At 47.0% G+C, this 17573-nt stretch overlaps 1 protein-coding gene across 1 annotated transcript in view; it reads left to right on the forward strand.

Annotated features, from left to right (window-relative positions):
• Positions 1–17494, forward strand: part of scfd1 (sec1 family domain containing 1) — a 29275-nt gene extending 11781 nt beyond the window's left edge. Inside the window, exons 12-25 of the mRNA XM_066694045.1 lie at positions 387–477; positions 1133–1206; positions 1304–1385; positions 5836–5932; positions 7301–7371; positions 7994–8073; positions 8752–8814; positions 9363–9438; positions 10015–10068; positions 13797–13849; positions 15644–15677; positions 16101–16166; positions 16505–16573; positions 16769–17494. Of these exons, the coding sequence (XP_066550142.1) occupies positions 387–477; positions 1133–1206; positions 1304–1385; positions 5836–5932; positions 7301–7371; positions 7994–8073; positions 8752–8814; positions 9363–9438; positions 10015–10068; positions 13797–13849; positions 15644–15677; positions 16101–16166; positions 16505–16573; positions 16769–16792 (934 nt within the window). The 3' untranslated portion in view covers positions 16793–17494. The remainder of the gene's footprint in view (positions 1–386; positions 478–1132; positions 1207–1303; positions 1386–5835; positions 5933–7300; positions 7372–7993; positions 8074–8751; positions 8815–9362; positions 9439–10014; positions 10069–13796; positions 13850–15643; positions 15678–16100; positions 16167–16504; positions 16574–16768) is intronic.
• The last annotated feature ends 79 nt before the right edge of the window (positions 17495–17573 follow it).

The raw sequence follows: 17573 nt of genomic DNA on the forward strand, positions 1-17573 counted from the left end.
CTCTTTACTCCACGCAGCTTGACTGCTGCTCGGAGGGGTAATTCAAGCGCTCAGTTTGTGAATTTCGTGGCCTCCTGATACACACAAGGAACCAGGATTTCCTGAACTCTGTGTATTTGTGAATCTATAGTGTGTGTTTGTAGAAGAATCTTGAGACCATAGGTCGCTGAAGGATCAATAAAGACCTAGTTGGTGGCATTTGACTGTACATGTCTTTGTGTAAATGTATAGGTCAATAAATGCGTACTTACAGATAAACATAACCTGTAATCTTTGATAGAAATGCTCTCGATGGACACAGTGCTGTTAGTCCAGCACTTCTGTGCTCTGTGCTGTTTGATGTATTTGCATTGAAAACCCTGAACTGTGACCTTGTCCTCTCGCAGCCCATTCCCAGAGGTCGCCGAATCGGTCCAGCAGGAGCTTGACACGTACCGGGCCCAGGAGGACGAGGTCAAGCGCCTGAAGAGCATCATGGTAAGACCTTAAAGACCTCTGGGCAAGACTGTGTTGGTCACGGGTGACGGGGGGCACGGTTATTTCAGGTTTGAGTCCTACAGAGGAACCTGTTAAGAACAGTTATGCAACGAGAGGCTGTCCTCTCAAGGGGATGCAACGGACAGGAGTGTGATTGCGGAGTAAAAAGAAAGAAACTGGGGGGGAAGGAAGACAACAAGGAACAGTAGATAATTACCTTAATTATCGCTTTACTTTGTTCTTGTTTATACAACAATCACTGTTCCCTCGGTCTTTGTCAGCCTCCGGGATTTTCTGTTTGCAACACAATACAGACTCCTGCCTGTCAGACACAATCAATGACTTTCCACAGAAGATATCTGTCAAAAGCAAGATTGTGAATGTGCAGTAATTAGATTCCCATCAGTGCCCGTCCGTTTCCTCGGCTCTGTACGATTGAGGCCCGATCCTTGCAGGGGCTCGGGGGGGCAGCTTTAAGCCAGGAGCGAGGCGCACCAGGGGGTTCAGGACCTGTCTGGTCAAAAACAGCAGCGGTTTAAGAGTTCCTCAGAAAACCGTCCTAATTCTCTGTAGATATTTTTATTTAAATTGGGGAGGTGGCCAGGGTGGAGCGGATGATCACTGCTCGAGGTTTTCTCCATTGTCTTAACTCTAGGGCCTGGAGGGAGAGGATGAAGGAGCCATCAGCATGCTGTCCGACAACACGGCCAAGCTCACCTCGGCCATGAGGTACAAATAAAATAATTCTCATGACAAAGTCGCAAATCCACGTCTTGTCTTTATCCTTGTCTGATGTCACGGCCCTGTCTCACTCATCTCTCGCCAGCTCGTTGCCCGAGCTGCTGGAGAAGAAGAGGCTGATCGATCTTCACACGAACGTGGCGACGGCAGTTCTGGACAACATCAAGGTAAAGAGACACAACTTATAGTCTGTCACGAGTGTCCACCCACCCTGGTCCTGGAAAGACCCTGTCCAGCACCGTCAACAGGTGTCCAAGGATGATGGAGACTTGACCAGCTAACCAGAAGGACCAGATGTTCTCTAGGACCAAGGTTGGAGACCGCTGGCATAGACTATGTAAAGAGGTTGACTGCTGTTGGCTCACCCTGTGCATGTGACCTGACGCACAAGAAGTTCCTTTCCCTTTGGGCAGATCACACCGATCCCTCCCACTTTCTGTGACTCCTCCCCCTTTGTTCCCCTCTGTCACTTTATTTAGTTCCCTCAGTGTTCTAGAGCCCTGAAGGCCGTCCCCACGTCTTCTGGAACTCGGGTTTCTGTTATAGTTCTTGAAAGATAAAGCTCTGATGCAGCCCAGCTCTAGTGGCAAGTTGAGCACATTCTGTCCTTTCCAGCCTTAAAGATACGATCTCTCTGACAGTAATAAGTGCACTGCAAGAAAGTGATTCTGACAAGTAGGCTTTTGGATTGGAATTTATTTTGGCACCATTCCATGTCTGATGGTTCAGCAGAAATCTTTAAATGCAAACTATTAACTGAGCACCATCAGACCCTCAGCTGAGGTTCTCAATAGAAGGATACAGTTGCTTTTCTCATATAGCCTCCACTTCAGGGGGAGCCAGACAGTCATACGTTTGAGCGAATATACATCCATCCTCCTGTGAGGGCTGTAGGGTAGATGCTCAAGTCCGACACATTAGCAACTTATATAACTGCCATGCCATGCTGAGACTCTGTTAAATTTTTAAATTATAAGCTTTTCAAATTTTCCACCCTGCGTGCCGATCCTATTACAAAACAAAACAGTGTCCCGTTCCATCTCCGCACTGAGACAGTTTGTTCTGTAGAAGAGGTTCAGGTTCGGGTCGGGGATTTAAAGCGACAGAACCGCTTTGGTGAGATGCAGGACAGACAGTTAAGACGGACGAGAACCGTTTTCATTTCATTTCAAGGTTAAAAAGGCCGTGTTTTTGTTGGCTTCACCTAGTTTTACTTGCTGGATAGATATGCCAACCATATGTATCTACTATTTAAAAAGGAACAAATCAGTACCTAATTGTGAACTGGCAGGTCCATGAGCTTTAGAACCTCTCAATGGAGCCATCAGTCAGTCCGAAGAGCCAGTCAGTCCAGAGGCTGTCCGTCCAGAGCCCGTCAGTCCAGCGCTGCCTCTGGCGCCCTGATGACAGTCAGTCCATCTGCATCCCACGTCCACTCGGACTCTTGGTCGGCCTCACTCCCCCCCCCTACCCCAGTGTTTTTCCGTCAGTCCTGTGCTGCCCCCGGGTCGCAGCACTGAGATGGAGGCCCGCTCATGTTGGCGTCACTCTTCTTCTTCTTCTTTCTACTGCTGGCCCCACAGCTGCCTGCCAGATACTTCTGTGTTCATCTGAAATGAGGGGAAACCTGACATGAATCACCGAGGGCTCGGGACAAGTCTCTGGCACATCACGCCGTTTAAAGCAATCAATTAATGGGTCGTCCCTCCAGAACCAACTGGCAGGTCTTCTGGTTCTTAAAAGTATAAAAACTCTCTTTATTGCATTTATTAATTTATTTATTATCACAGCCTGTGGATGTTCTGGTGCCCGTTGGCAATGGTCTATCCATCAGTCCAGAGCTGACAAGCTGTTGAGCGATTGAATATTGTCAATTGATGGCACCTGTTGTGTGTCTCATTGCGCTGCTGAAGATGAAGGACAACACATCTGGGATGAGTGGGTAAAATAACATGCCTGCATAGGTGGATATTTATTGCTTCACCCAAACCCAAAATTAGTACAGGAACAAAAATGTCTTAAATGATAGTTGTTTGATGTTGTGTGTGTCTGTAGCCGCTGCAGAGAGGCAGATATTGAAAGACAGGCAACAGTCTCTCGTGCGAAATAAATTAAATACCCTGATTGGCCGAAAATCGAAGCATGTAATCGTTTGAAAACAAAACACAGTTGGGTTGAATGGTGGACACGTGCATTAGAAACGTGAAGATCTGCAAAATAAATTAACTCCTTTGACAGTAAAGGCACATTTAATTAGAAGCGTTCTCTGAGATATCCAGATCTTTTCGGTGGCAGCTCCATTTTTTTATCTGATTTAGTGAGTACAGATAAAAAGATGACACAGAGCGCTTATTGAATAATAATGGACTACAGCATGTGAAGAAATGATTTACTAAAAAAGCCCATTTGTGTTGAAACACATGGAAGGACGAGTGCCTCGCCAACAGGGTGGCCGGTCCCTTGCGGTTCATTGTGGAAAATAAAGCAGACGTCTGCGCCGTGTTTACCGATGTGTTTTAGTGCGACCTGTCAGATTCGCTTCTCCACCTTCTGGAGGGATTTGAAGGGACTCGCGCCGCATAAATAACTTATTGTAATTCGGTTTTAGTGCAGAGATGTTTGTAATAAAAGTTGTCAGAAATTATTACGACTCAGAAAGAAAGAAACGCTTGTTTTGAAAGGGCCTCGGCCCCCGAGGGTACATCGGTTTGTTGCGGCAGCCCGCGGCTCCGACAGCCGAGCGCGGCGGAATGTATGACATCATGCCGAGAGACGGTGGACGCATCTGATAAGACTTATGGACACATGGAGGTGCCAGGTTAAATACGAGAGTCTCACGGCCTCGAGAAGCAGAAGTTTCTGCTGCTCTTTCTATTTTTATTAAATGATCCATTTATTAATCCTGGCAGTGTGTGTGACCAGCACAGCCTGGCGAAGTGAAGACCTGTTCCCACTCAGACTGTGTTTGTTTTCTTACAGCGTTTTTGTTTTTCCCCCATAAGATTTGGTTGTTGTCGTTTTCGGCCAGATTTCTCATCCCTTCTTCCCACTTGGGCCTGTCGTTCGGACACCTGGTAAACCGCTAGCTCTCAGAGCCGCGCTGCCTGTGGAGATCTGGACTGAACTGCAGGCATGTTTACCAGAAGTCTGTTAGGAAGCTTGCGTCCAAATCCTCTCGGCACCTGAATGCAGCAGCCGATGTTTCCATGTGGGTCTTTTTCCCCACTTGGCCCAAAACGCCGTTGACAAACTGTGTGCAGTTTGAAACATAGCTGGATGTTCAATCAAGCACTCGATTGCAAGCTATTTTGTGGTTTGTTTCTGGTGCTAATGGAACAGGTTCAGATGCAGTTTTTTTTATGCGAGTGATTTTGTTCTTTCGTTTAGTTTTGTTATAAATGCCATTTCTTCCCCTGCTGTACTGCTGTGTTTTCAGGACCAGGTTTTATTGCTGATGTTTTTTTTGTGTGACCTTTATTGTTTTGACACTTTATTAGTCACAATAATGTTATTGAATATTAGATGTTGAGTTAATTTAGATGGTTGTATTTTGATAATTTGTGGTCAGATATGCTGTGGGAAATTGTTCTTCAATTTAAACTCTTCGCAGCATGTTAGACATGTTTGAGCTGCTCAGGTCAATGCGTAGACCCTGGAAGAGTTACTTAGTAAGACAAGAGCATGGGGGGCAATTACTCACCCTCGTCAGTCAGACCGTGCGATCATGCTGCCCAGACTGGGGGCCCGCTGTCCTTCTGCAGCCCCCAGAGGGAGGGCCGAGGGTGTCAGGGGAAAGAAAAGGAAAAGCGGAGGCAATCAAAGCAGAACCGGAGAGGCATGAGAGAGAGGCGCACACACACGCCAGATCCCAGTGTTTTTGTTTTGTTTTCACTTTGTTTCGTCAATAATTGTGACACCGGAGCTTTGAAGAGAACCGGAGGAACTGGTAATTTGCAAACCAGCGCCGGCGCCGCCGCCACGCCCCCTCTTTGTCAGGATGGCAGCGTTGTCAATGCTCAAAAGCAGGCTGTGTACAGACCGAGAGGAGTCCTCCACACAGATGAGTGAGTTTTCATTCGCCAGCCGTCAACAGACACAAGAGATGTCCATCTCCGCGCGGGCGATCTTGACAGCCGTGTGACAGACGCACTTGTCTCAAAATTAATCGAAGCTTCATTCAATTACAGTAATTTAATACAATAACAAGTCTCCTCTTCAGTCCATACCCATCAGTGTTTTCGGGCCGATCCGGGCTTTCTCTCCCTCTGTGTCGGTGCTCTGGACCAACCAATCTTCGCGCTCGGCTTCCAGAGAGCTGCAGCAGAGGAGGGGAACGAACTCGCAATGGGGCTCGTGTGGTCGGTACTGGTGTGTCCCCCCATCCCCCTTTATCACAGCCATGGCAGAGTCCCACACACAGAGATGCCAAACATCAAAGGACGTCCACTCTCCTGTCTGTGGGAGCGTTTGAGAGCTCTCTCCTAATATAAACAATTCCTTCTCTATGTGCGTTGTGTGTATCGGTGTGTGTAATGTGTGTTGCTTCTCTCGCCTTCTGTACTTGTGTTGGCCAGTCACATATAGAAGTATAGCGTCTCTGCCGCTGTGTCTCCACAGACTCGGAAACTCGACGTGTACTTTGAGTACGAAGAGAAGCTGATGAGCAAAAGCACCCTTGACAAGTCTCTGCTGGACATGATCAGCGACCCGGATGGTAGGTGTCAAGAATATATAGTGAGGGGGTTGTTTTGTATTTGTTTTGTCACTTGTTTGTCTTATTTGAAGAACAGTGTTGTAACTCTTCAGTGGGAGGAGGTCTGCGTTTGGGTATCTGGCCAGCGTGGCTCCCACCTGTGTTGTGATGTTGAACGAAGCCCTGGAAATCACGCGTCTGCGACCGCGGGAGGATTTATGCATCTGTGCGAATTGCTATTGGCTCCGATGCGCTGGAGGTCCCGGCCAGAGTTTTCCCTCACTTGTCAAAACCGAGAGGGTGTTTATTTTGAACAGCGGCAGATTAGCAGACACACATGATTTTCTGTGCTGAGTGACATTTCTCTGGCGACTCCGCTCCCCCGCCGGCGAGTTCCTATTCGAAGTGGACTGTAATGAAGCACGGATCGGGGGGCTCGCGGACCTGCCCCCGCAGAGCCGATGAACTGTGGCTCGAAAGTGTTTGCTGCCATAGTTACTGAGGTTTCGGCACAAACAGAGCAAATCTTTCCTCTTGCTGCAGCCATTAAATTTCTGTTAATTTATCCCTGCTGTCTGGGAAAGTGCGGAGATTCACGTCCGGAGATTTTGCCATAATCCCCCCAAGATAAAAATAGAATAAAATCGATCTTTAGCAATACTGAAGACCTCGTGATCTCATCTTGAGATGTTGTGTGGGAAGACAGATCAATAGATAGGTGGATACAATGAGGCTGTATTTACTTGATTTGTATCTTTTTTTTGTTTTGCTTCTACCTTTACAATAAAAAAAAGGTGAATCAAAGGGCAGCTCAGAAAAGGAAGGGATTCAATTCCACTCCGTTTTATTCATTGCTTCTCTGTGTGAGATTTATCGAATGTATTCCTGTAAGTTGTTGTCGGCCTCACTTTTCTCATTTGTCTTGTAGGATTTTTGTGTTCAGACTCGCTCCCCCCCCTGCCTTTCTCTTTATTGTATTAGCAGCTGTTGAGTGAGTGCAAGGCAGTGTCGGTTAAGCTCGTTAAGATTCATTGTGTAATTACAGAAAGCAGACACTTAAGCACAGCAATTAGCAGTTTCAGCGTCACACAAGCTCGCCTCTCCAGGCCGCCGTTACTCTGATCACTCCTCGAAATAGTCTGCAGAAGTTACAGGCAAACACTGTCACCGACACGTTGTCATTAGCAGTGCGATGCGTTCTGCAGCGAGAGGAAGGGACGCTATGTTTTTGTGAAACTTGATTGTTTGTTAAAACGGGGAAGGGCAGGGTTTTTCTGGCTTTTTTCTTCCATAATTTAAATTGACACAGTAATTCGATGCATAGTGTCTCTGAAGATTGTGAGTCTTTAACTGTTAACTCATGAAATGACTGTGATCTTGTTTCCTCAGCTGGGACTCCAGAGGACAAGATGAGACTCTTTCTGATTTACTACATCACTGCACAGCAGCCCCCTTCTGAGGTAAAAACCCTGACAAGCGCGCAGACCCCCAGACCCTTACCGGCGCGCAGAGACCCAGACCCAGACCCTGACTGGCACGCAGAGCCCAGACACCGACCAGAACCCAAACACTGACATATCGAGCTCGGCTCCTGCTCTGCTGTTGTCTGTGGTCTGTGGTCTGTGTGCGCCGGCCCGGCCAGCTGCTGTTAATTAAATACCAATTATAATACGTTCATCGGGCTTACTGGTAATGGAAGCCTGTTTATCCCCGTGCGGTTCCTTCGGCGGTGGAAAAAGTGACACTTCTCCGTGTTTTTGAGCGGTTTGTCGGAAAGAGCAAGTGACCCCAAGAAACACATGCTTATAAATTCCATCATATTTTCTTTTTAAAGCACATTCAAACCTCAGGTCTGTCTGTCTCTGAGGATGAACAGAGCCGGGCCTGGAACAGAAATGGGCAAAGTGGTGTGACTCTATTCAAGGCCGTTGTACAGAATTTTGTTGTGATCTGAAAATACCTTCAAAGTGTTTAGCTCGGCCTAGCACTCCGCCCCTGCGCTGCTGGCCTGGGCCCTGTGGTGCCATCAGCCCTTGGGTCGGACGGTATCACTCAGTTCTTCTTTTCCACTGGTGTTCGCAGGCGGACCTGGACCAGTACAAGAAGGCCCTGATGGACGCCGGCTGCAACCTGTCTCCCCTGAACTACATCAAGCAGTGGAAGTAAGAGTGCACTCAACGCCGTCTGTGTGTGTTCCTTTCCACTGTCTCGTTTAGGTTGTTTTCATTGTTGTTGGTTTGTGTTAGACTGCACTGTGGCCTGCTTGGGTCTGGTGTGTCTCTCACCTAATGGCCGATTCCCTCGTCCTTCTGTGGAAGACGATCGGGTTGTTTTCCTGGAGCCGTGCCCGTTCACTGCGTTATCCCAAATGAAAACAGTGTGCGTGTTCCTCGCTTTTGTTGTTTGTTTTGTCTTGCTGTAGTCCTCGGTTGGAACAATAAGTCCTGGAATACAAGACAAGATTTAAACAATCCATCTGCTTTTTCCACTCACAATAATCTGTTTCCTGTTAGCCCTGCTCCTCGGTGGCAGCTCGTGTTTTTCCAAAGGATGCTGTTGGTGTGTAATAGTATCATCATGTGTTGCAAATAAGATCAATGGCAGGCGCACTGAACTTACTGCACCATTCTCCTCGTGTGTGATTTGCTAGGAAGCGCTTGTGCGGTTTGGCAAATTTTCACACTTATTTAACATTATGTAATACTTTGTGATTTAAAATGTGTCTCATAAATTGTGGCAAAGTTATAATTCATACGATAAATCGGCCTGATGCAAGAGTGACCGCAGACCCGCAGACCTTTCCAATTGATTCATTGTTATGTTTTGTTTATTCCCCCCAGAGCATTCACCAAGATGGCGGCAACCCCGGCCAACTATGGGAGCAGTGGAGCCAAGACTCTGGGGTGAGACTCTTAAAGCGGACCCGTACCCCTGCGCCAGAGAGACGGTCTTCTATTCCGCACGGGTTTAAAAACGTGTCTAAGGGGAAGCGCCGACCACAGACCAGAGGGACTCTTTCGTTCTGTGTCAGACCCCCCGAGCGTTTGTCTAGCAGGATCAAACTGTGGTCGTCTCCACAATCCAGTGGAAATCAAAGGCAGGAGATGTTTCAATAGGGAAGAGTCTGTTTTTTTCCATGTGCCCCCTCAGCATTTCTTCCTGTAGTCCGATCGCTGCAGTGTAGTCCTGCCAGGCCCAGACTGACCCACTTGATTGACATCCTCTGACATCCCTGCCTCAGACAGTCGTTGCATGGGCTGTGCCAGTGTCCGCTGATCAATATTCAAAATAAAGATCGGCCCAGAGACGCTTTGTGTCTGCAGGTCAGGTTATAACTGCAGTAAGACTAGTTCTGCACTCAGTGTGACCTGAAAAACACAACAGGTCAAGTGGTGGTTGTGAAACTGTTGACCAATCGGTGTTGTTGACTGTGTTTCTCTCTCTTTCTCAGCCTGTTTTCCAGGGTCATGAACACGGGCTCTCAGTTCGTCATGGAAGGGGTGAAGAATTTAGTCCTGAAGCAGCATGTGAGTCGTGCCACAGTAGCTGGTGTTTCCACCGAGAGTATCAATTTGCGGGACGGAGAGATTCTGGGCAAATGCATGGCTTGATTAGACACAGTGTGGTTGTTGTGATTTCAGACATTGACTTCAAACAGGAACTGTTCTAATGGATTCGGTAACACTTTGATCTGCCATTGAAGTAGACCAGGCTTTGGTTTTATTGTGCTTGATTGTGTAAGAACATAAGAAAGTGTCCAAACGAGAGGAGGCCATTCGCCCCATCGTGCTCGTTTGGTGTCCATTAATAACTAAGTGATCAAGGATCCTATCCAGTCTGTTTTTGAATGTTCCCAAATTGTCTCTTCAGCCACATCGCTGGGGAGTTTGTTCAGATTGTGACGCCTCTCTGTGTGAAGAAGTGTCTCCTGTTTTCTGTCTTGAATGCCTTGAAGCCCAATTTCCATTTGTGTCCCCGGGTGCGTGTGTCCCTGCTGATCTGGAAAAGCTCCTCTGGTTTGATGTGGTCAAAGAAGTTTCTTCATGGTTGTTCCTGTGAACGAGGTGATGCCTGTTGTCTGACACCCGGTTACTGTTTTGCAGAACCTGCCCGTGACTCGCATCCTGGACAACCTGATGGAGATGAAGTCCAACCCGGTAAGTAAGCTGTCGGCGCTCTCTCTCTCTGCCCCGGACATGTTTCAGTCCGCACTGCTGCCCCAAAGTACGAGTTCCTCTACAAAAACAGGAAACCAAATCAGCTCTCTGGCTCCATCACCGTGTCTGTCATCAAAGCAGTCGAGTTATTTTAATTAGTGCCTCTGAACTGCAGCTCTCCTCCCCCTGTCTGTCCTGCCTCCGCCGATCTGATAACAGTGCGATTTCACAGCAAATGAATCGGCCATTAGGAAGTGTAAACGGCCAACAGTGGGGGGCTCGGGACCCCGGGGAAGGGGCTCTGCCAGTAGACAACTGCCCGATTCCCGTAACCGTGACTCCTGAGAGGAGCTGCTCCAAAATCTGGATCACAAAAGCACTTCGGTGTTGGCTTTGTTTCTGTTTTCCTTTTTTTGTGGAAAATGATTTAACAATTGCCTTGATTTATTTTGGTCCTGTCCACACCGCAGTGCTCAGCACTCTGAGGAGAACTGAGCCCGAGTAAGTGCTCCGACGGCCCGAGCCCTTCCTCCACATCGAGTTTCTTCTTCTCTCTCTTTTGCCCTCGAATTCCACTCCAGCGCTCTCATCCCCCTTGGCCGAGCGCCGCGCATCTGGGGTAAACAAGGCTGTCATTTTTCATAGTAATTTCTAAAACAGCCCGGCCGTTTCATCTCCCGGGCTCCTCGCTCTTCAGAGCAGAGAGATCCTGCCTCTGTGTGTCGGATGTTGTCGGACTGAGTGTTTGTGACCTGTTCTCTCGGGGAGCCCGTCATTAACCTGCACGTCCTGGATAAGGCGTCTGGCAAGAAATATATAATAATAAACAGTCCTCTTGTTTGGCGCTGCATGTGTGTGTGCTGCGGCTTTTTCCACCCAAACTCACTCCGGGTACAGAGTAGACCCTGGACACGGGGGGGTGGGGAGGCCCATGTATTAACACCACATAGCAGGTTTGGTGTGTTGAATGGCATTGTGCAAAATCCACAAAATGAGACCCCTTTTTGTTGTACACTTTATCTTAACCAAGTGCAGCCCGTGCTTGATTATTTAAACGCACGACATTTCTACACACTGCGATTCCCAAAGTTAGTGGTGCTATTTTATGGTCGAGGACATCACAAAGCAGTTTACAATTAAAAAATAAAACATAAACATATTACAAACAACACAAACGTTAAGAGTTAATAGTAGTGAAACATTAATGCATTGATGGAGGTACTCAGTCTCATGTGAGCTGGAAGATCATTCCACAGTTTTGTGGTGATGGAACAGAAAGCCCTCTTTCCCAAAATGCAGGTCCAAGCAAACCAGTGTCTTCTGAGCGTAAACATCGCGAAGGAGTGTAAAGGTGCAGCAATTCAGAAAAATAACTTGGGGCTAATCCATGCAGAGCTTAAAAAGTGAGAAGAAGAATCTTAAATGTGACTAAAACACACAGGTAGCCAATGCAGAGAGGCCAGCACAGGAGTGATTTGTGTATTAATGTAATTTAGATCAGGCAGTGCTGGTACAGAGTTAAGGGGTTGTGATGGACGCTCGCTGGGCACGTAGTGATTATGATTTTGAAGCATCTGCAGAAGCGACTGTGCAAAGAAGCGTCGCTGCACGAATGCCAGCAGCGCCGAGACCCGGCCATCGGGTTCCCTGTGTGGGGGGGATGTGAACGCATTACTGAAGATGCCTCTGAATCCCTGTCCTGTTTTTCGAATGCCTGGGTCTGCTCTGGAGAACAGAATGACTGCTCAAATATCCTGTTACTGCCTGAAAAAGAGTCTCACTGGATATAGTGATGTTATCATTTTCTCATCTCCTGAAATTACGGCGGCCGACACAATGTGCGGATTGTTCCTCTAGGACAGAGCAGGGAGAGAAACTGGGGAGGGAAAACAAAACGCACAGATTCAACGGGTTCTTAAATCCCGTGGCCGCATCACCGAGTGAAATCTATCGCTTCTGTGCCAAAACAATGCCATTCTCCTCTGGGTTTCATGGGGCGAGCTCAGATTCGGTATTCAAATCTGCGTTTCAACGTCTAACTCGGCTACCCCCTCGGTAAATCGATAGCGGGGGAATGTGGAGCAGCTCTCAGTGGGAGTCAAGTGCCGGCTTCTCTTTCAGCAAACCGCCCGAGAGCCATCCTTCTGAAAGGACCAGCTGTGCTTCTCTGAGTTCTGGATAATTTTCTTCAGAGAGATGTTGCTGTTCTGGCTTGTTGCCGGCCATGTCAGGGGGGCGATTTCTTCTCCACGGAGCACAGTGGGCCGTTATCGTGTCCCAACTCCACGGCCCCCTGCCTCCGGTGAGGAATTCCTCCATGGGCTGCGTCTCTAACTCACGAGTAGAAGTGTCTGCATTATTGCATGTCCGTTGTCCTTTTTATAATTTATTCATCTTGCACAATAATATTAGATTTTCATCTTTCAGGTTAGCAAGCAGATAAATTACCTGTTGGAGGAGTAATTAAACTTTGGCATGAGAACGGATCTCTGTTGACCAATGGGAGAAGCTCTAGTGCACAACATAGATGTCAATCTACACTCACTCACACAGTCACTCACACACACACACACACACACAGACACGCTTGTGAGTGTACAAAACTGCCTAGTTAAACAAAGAAGTGTATATGTTTTTAATAGCCCCAATCCATCATGAGTGCAAACTGCTGAGACGAGGATTTATAACCAGTTGCTGCCCAGCGGTTCAGTGGCTCGTGCTGCGATCGTGTGTGGTTTTCCACATGACCTGCCCCTCGAGACTGGACTGATTGCCTTAGTAGTCGGGAGGGCCGCCACCCGTGAGCGCTGGGAGCAGTGCCTTGTGGGAAACACTCCTTGTGTAGTTCTGGCCAGTGTACCTGCAGGGGGCAGGAGGAGGGGGCAGCGGCCGGTGTGTGTCCATCTCCCACCCTAGGGGGGTAGTGCTATCAAACGATTAGCGGATAAATCAGGCTCTTCTCGACATGCGTGCCTCTCTCACCCGACAGCTAATTGTTCTACAAGCCTTAAAAATAGCCACCGGTTACTTCCTGTTCTCAGTGACAGGTTTTCTTGTTCATCTTTTTCATTTTAATGGCACCTTTGCCTGAACCACACAATGTATTGAGTTTTCGATTAAATTGCATTATTTTAATAGGAGTGTTTCTGCGGTTTACTCTAGTTAATGAAATCTTTTTACCGCGGTACGTGCGCTCTCACTACCTTCACAGAATCAAGCAGTTGATGACATTCGTTTGCTTCAAAAGCTCCTGACTGGTTGTCGCCTGTGGGTTTTCATCGCCCGGTCTTCACAGATGCAATATATGAAAGGAGAGGCTTTGTTTCTCTTCGCATTTTTCCTTTTGGTATTTTCCACATTCGGTGGAGCTGATGGGTACCGGTGGCTTAAAAAGGCAGTATTTTGTTACCCTGTGTTGTAGCGAGACCCTCGGCCCGGCGAGCTGCAGCTTGGCTCCGTCCCTCTCCGTCAGTCTGGTTCTGGCCTTCGTCCCACACAAGTTCACTGTTTCTTTGTTGCATTTTCATGAACACCATCGAAGCCGTTTAATTTTCTCTGGTGCTGCCTCTCGTCTTGTCCCTCACAGCGGGGCACGTTTACTGCGCAGGTTTGTGTTTGTACGTCTCCCAGGGACACAAGCTGTCCAAACAGCTGACATGTTTGAGAACTGTGCTTTTTTTCTTATTTTATTAAATCTTATTAAAAGGGATTTTCTTTTTCTTCCACAGGAAACCGATGACTACAGGTACTTTGATCCCAAAATGCTACGTGGCAGTGAAAGGTAAGAAACTGCAAGAACTGCGTGTCTTGTATTTGAGTGTTTATGGATTAAAAATGAATAAATTGTAAGCCCTATTTCTTTATTTTTTGATTTTAAAGAATATTAAATAAATAAATAAACACTAATAAATCTGCCTTAAGGTTTTGGAAGAACACACTTAAAAAGGAGCTTTTTGAGTCACTTGACACCCCAAAGCACACCGTACTGTATTTTAGACCCATCCCGTCTTCGTGGTTTTCTCCAATACGTATAAAAAGGCCCTGTCCCGCACATTGAATGTAAACATGTTTGTGTGTTTGTTTATTGTAAAGATCCTGGTTGTCACACACACGAGAATAACAACACTGATCCTGAACTCATTAATCCACTGGGCCCTGCTGGTGTTGACGGACAGGACTGGCAGTTTGTGCGTCTCTCGCTGTGCTGCTCCGTTGTGTGTTGTGTATAAACCCTCGGGAAGCGCTTGCCAACTCGGAAGTAACGCCGCAGACAGCCTGGCGATGTGACTTAATTCAATATGGCTTTCCGATGATTACAGCGTAATTGTATATTCTGTTAGAAGCGGATTGTGTGTGTTTTTTGTGCGTCTGTCTTGCACTAGTCGTGTCATCTTGGAACCTCATTAAAGTCATGTGATCCAAGAGTAACAAGTTGAAAATGATCTAAATTGATGTGAACAGGTTGTGTAATGAGGTGTCATTTGAGCAACTCGTTACCCTTGTTTTAATAGCTGTGGTGCTCTTATGTAATGGGTTAGGTAACGAGGCGGCGTTGCTCCAATGAAGCTCATGTCCAGATCCTCTTTAGGGGTCTCTCTCTGTCAGCAGCCCGCCTTTAAAGGGAAAGGGCTTTATTCTCCTCAGATTGCTTTTGTTGCTGTTGATCAGTTTAGTTTTGGACCTCTTTAATTAAACACTGGAATAATCTCTCCTCCATGCTGTTTGCCCGGCAAAGACGCAGCCAGCTCCATTCATCCCTCTGTCTTACTGGCGAGGCTTTTGACAGTCCCTCTGAAATTGGAATGGGCCCCAGAAGGGTCCTGTCTGTACCCCCAATGCAGTTGGTCCTGCTTTATTCTATTCTGTCCTCCTTTACAACTGAAACTGACCTCATTCCTCACTACCTTTATAGGTACGAGACAGGAACACAAAGTAAGTTAGTAGATGTTGAATCCCGATTTAGAGCTCCTCTGTGTCGTGTTATTTTGGAATCAAAATCGGACAGACGGAGCTGTACGAAAATATCCTAGTTTTTCTTCTTAAGGTCAGATTTCGGATGTTCTGGTACAGAAGCACGGAGAGATTTTAAATAGCCGACTATTATCTGGTTCTGGGCAAATCGCCAACCAGCTGAATTGTCTTCTTCAAGCCATGAAGCTTAAAGATTTGAGTTTCCCTTAACAGTCATCGGTTCATACTTTCCAAATGAGGTGCTGCTGCTCTGACTCTCGTGCTGTGAATAAACCGAGAGCTGGTCATTATGGTACATCTGATTATTCATGTAGTTCATTTATTGTATCTTTATACATCAGAAATGAACGTGCGGCTTCAGCCTTGATTGTATCGGGAAAGATAGGATCGAATGTGGTCAACACACAAGTCAACTCGTCGTCTTAGGTTAAATCTCGGATTATCTCACAGGAACGTCTTCGTGCAGTTCACAGGGATCGCACCAGCTCTGTGGACGTCTCTGTGTCCCACAGTGCCATATTGCAGTGGCGTGTCGTAGTCTTGTATGAGTCGAGTCGAACGTGCAGTGATAGAGGTCTCACCCAGCATGTGCTTCTCTTTACAGCTCCATCCCCAGGAACAAGAATCCGTTCCAGGAGGTGAGTCAAACTGGGGTGTTTCTCTCTCTCGCTCGCTCTCCCCCTTTCATTTCTGTGTCTGCACGTTTGAAGACGTCTCGTGATTCGGGGCTTGCTAAAGGCACTTGGACAGAGATGTGTCCTAGAGATGGTTCAGGTCTATCCCATCAGTAGAATTATTTTGAAATATATATCTGTTTAACTGGAATGGGCTGGTTTATATTTTTTTGTTTGTTCCTTCAGAATAACCTGCTCAAAATAGCATGTATGTACAGTAAAGTACAAACCGTTTGATTCACGATGTGTGCACCATGTGGCGTTCGGGAGTTTTACATACTGTATGGTACAATTTTTAAATGAGATCAAATACAAATTCTTCAGTTGTTTTTTGATGTGTTATTTTATGACATGACACCAGCGTATCCTCATGTCTGTCCCTTCCAGGCAATTGTGTTTGTGGTGGGTGGAGGCAATTACATCGAGTATCAAAACCTGGTCGACTACACAAAGGTAAATTAGTTGGTTTTACAGATTTTTGTCTTAAAACGTGTTTTACTCTTTTTTTAACCAGTAATTCTTAATTCAAACGCGGAATTACTTTGACTGTTTCCACGTAGATTTCACGTTTATTCAAGAACGGGTTCTGAGACACTGAGATGTGTTTCCATACGTCTTCAGTACTCTGGGTTTCAGAGAGAGACGGATTTCAGCCCTACAGGAGGACGTTACTGAGTAAACCCTATTCGATGGACCCTGTTGTATTCGTTGCATGTACAATAATACAGAGATAAAGCCGTATGGAAGTCCGAGGTCTCGACGGCACTCTGAGCTCTTCCTCTCCTCCACAGGCCAAGCAGGGCAAGCGCGTGCTGTACGGCTGCAGCGAACTCTTCAACGCCTCTCAGTTTCTCAAACAGGTAAATCCCTCTGAGGGAGCACCGGGGGGTCAGGGAGACACGGATGCTGTGAGACGTAACGGTTACTGATGAACTGAACGTCTTTGAGTGGAATGACTGTCACAGACACGCGACCTGTTCATGTGTCGGTGACGGTAATTCCACTCGAAGACGTTCAGTGTCCTCAACGCTTTTCTTTTCTTTTTCTTTTGACAGTTATCTCAACTTGGACAGAAATAGGAGACGGACGAACACAAGCGTGCGTCCTCCGGGATGTTTCGCTTTATGGACAGTTTGGACTAACCATCTACGCCACCCTTCCCACAGAGCCGCCCTGGTGAGGCTGTAGCGCCTGGGTCAGCGCTCCTCCACTCCTTCGATAGTTTCTAAAACTCGCTCTTTCAACCCCTTTGCTTGATTCCATTTCTGTCCACGTGACGCAGATGTATTAACCGCCCTGCGACGTCTTCTGATTTACCCTGCATTCCTTTCTTACAAACTTGAGGCTCAGAGGTTTATTTATCCGGGGGAAACGCACAGGATGTCCTGGGACTTGATGAAGGACTAGTTATACAGACTCGGATAAACATTTCTACTTTCTGGGCTTGTCCCCTCTGCCCGTGTTCGACTCGACGCCTTCCTCTGTTCCTCTGACGTGTCCGTGTCTCTGCTGTGACCGTGTCGGTCCTGACGGAGCTGCCTTGTCTCTCTGAGGGTCTTTACAGCTGTGTTTTCTGGGAACCAAATCAAAATCCATTAAAATGTGTAACAATTGATTTTATTAGCCTGAGAGTGGAAGTAAGAGGCTCGGCTTAAGGCATGAGACTTAAAGAGACGCAAATAATTCCCATCGTTGGTTCTCTCAGCTCCTGAACTTCTCGCCTGGTTCCCACTCTGTTATCTGTTGCTCGATGCAATGTCTCAATAAACAGTTAAATACTATCGCCTCCTGTGGCTTCCTTACCTCTTGAGATGTTAGAAACAATAATTTTCTTTGAGGTTTAATGTAACTGTATTTTTG

The sequence above is a fragment of the Amia ocellicauda genome, chromosome 21 (genome assembly GCF_036373705.1).
Source record: "Amia ocellicauda isolate fAmiCal2 chromosome 21, fAmiCal2.hap1, whole genome shotgun sequence".
NCBI lineage: Eukaryota > Metazoa > Chordata > Actinopteri > Amiiformes > Amiidae > Amia > Amia ocellicauda.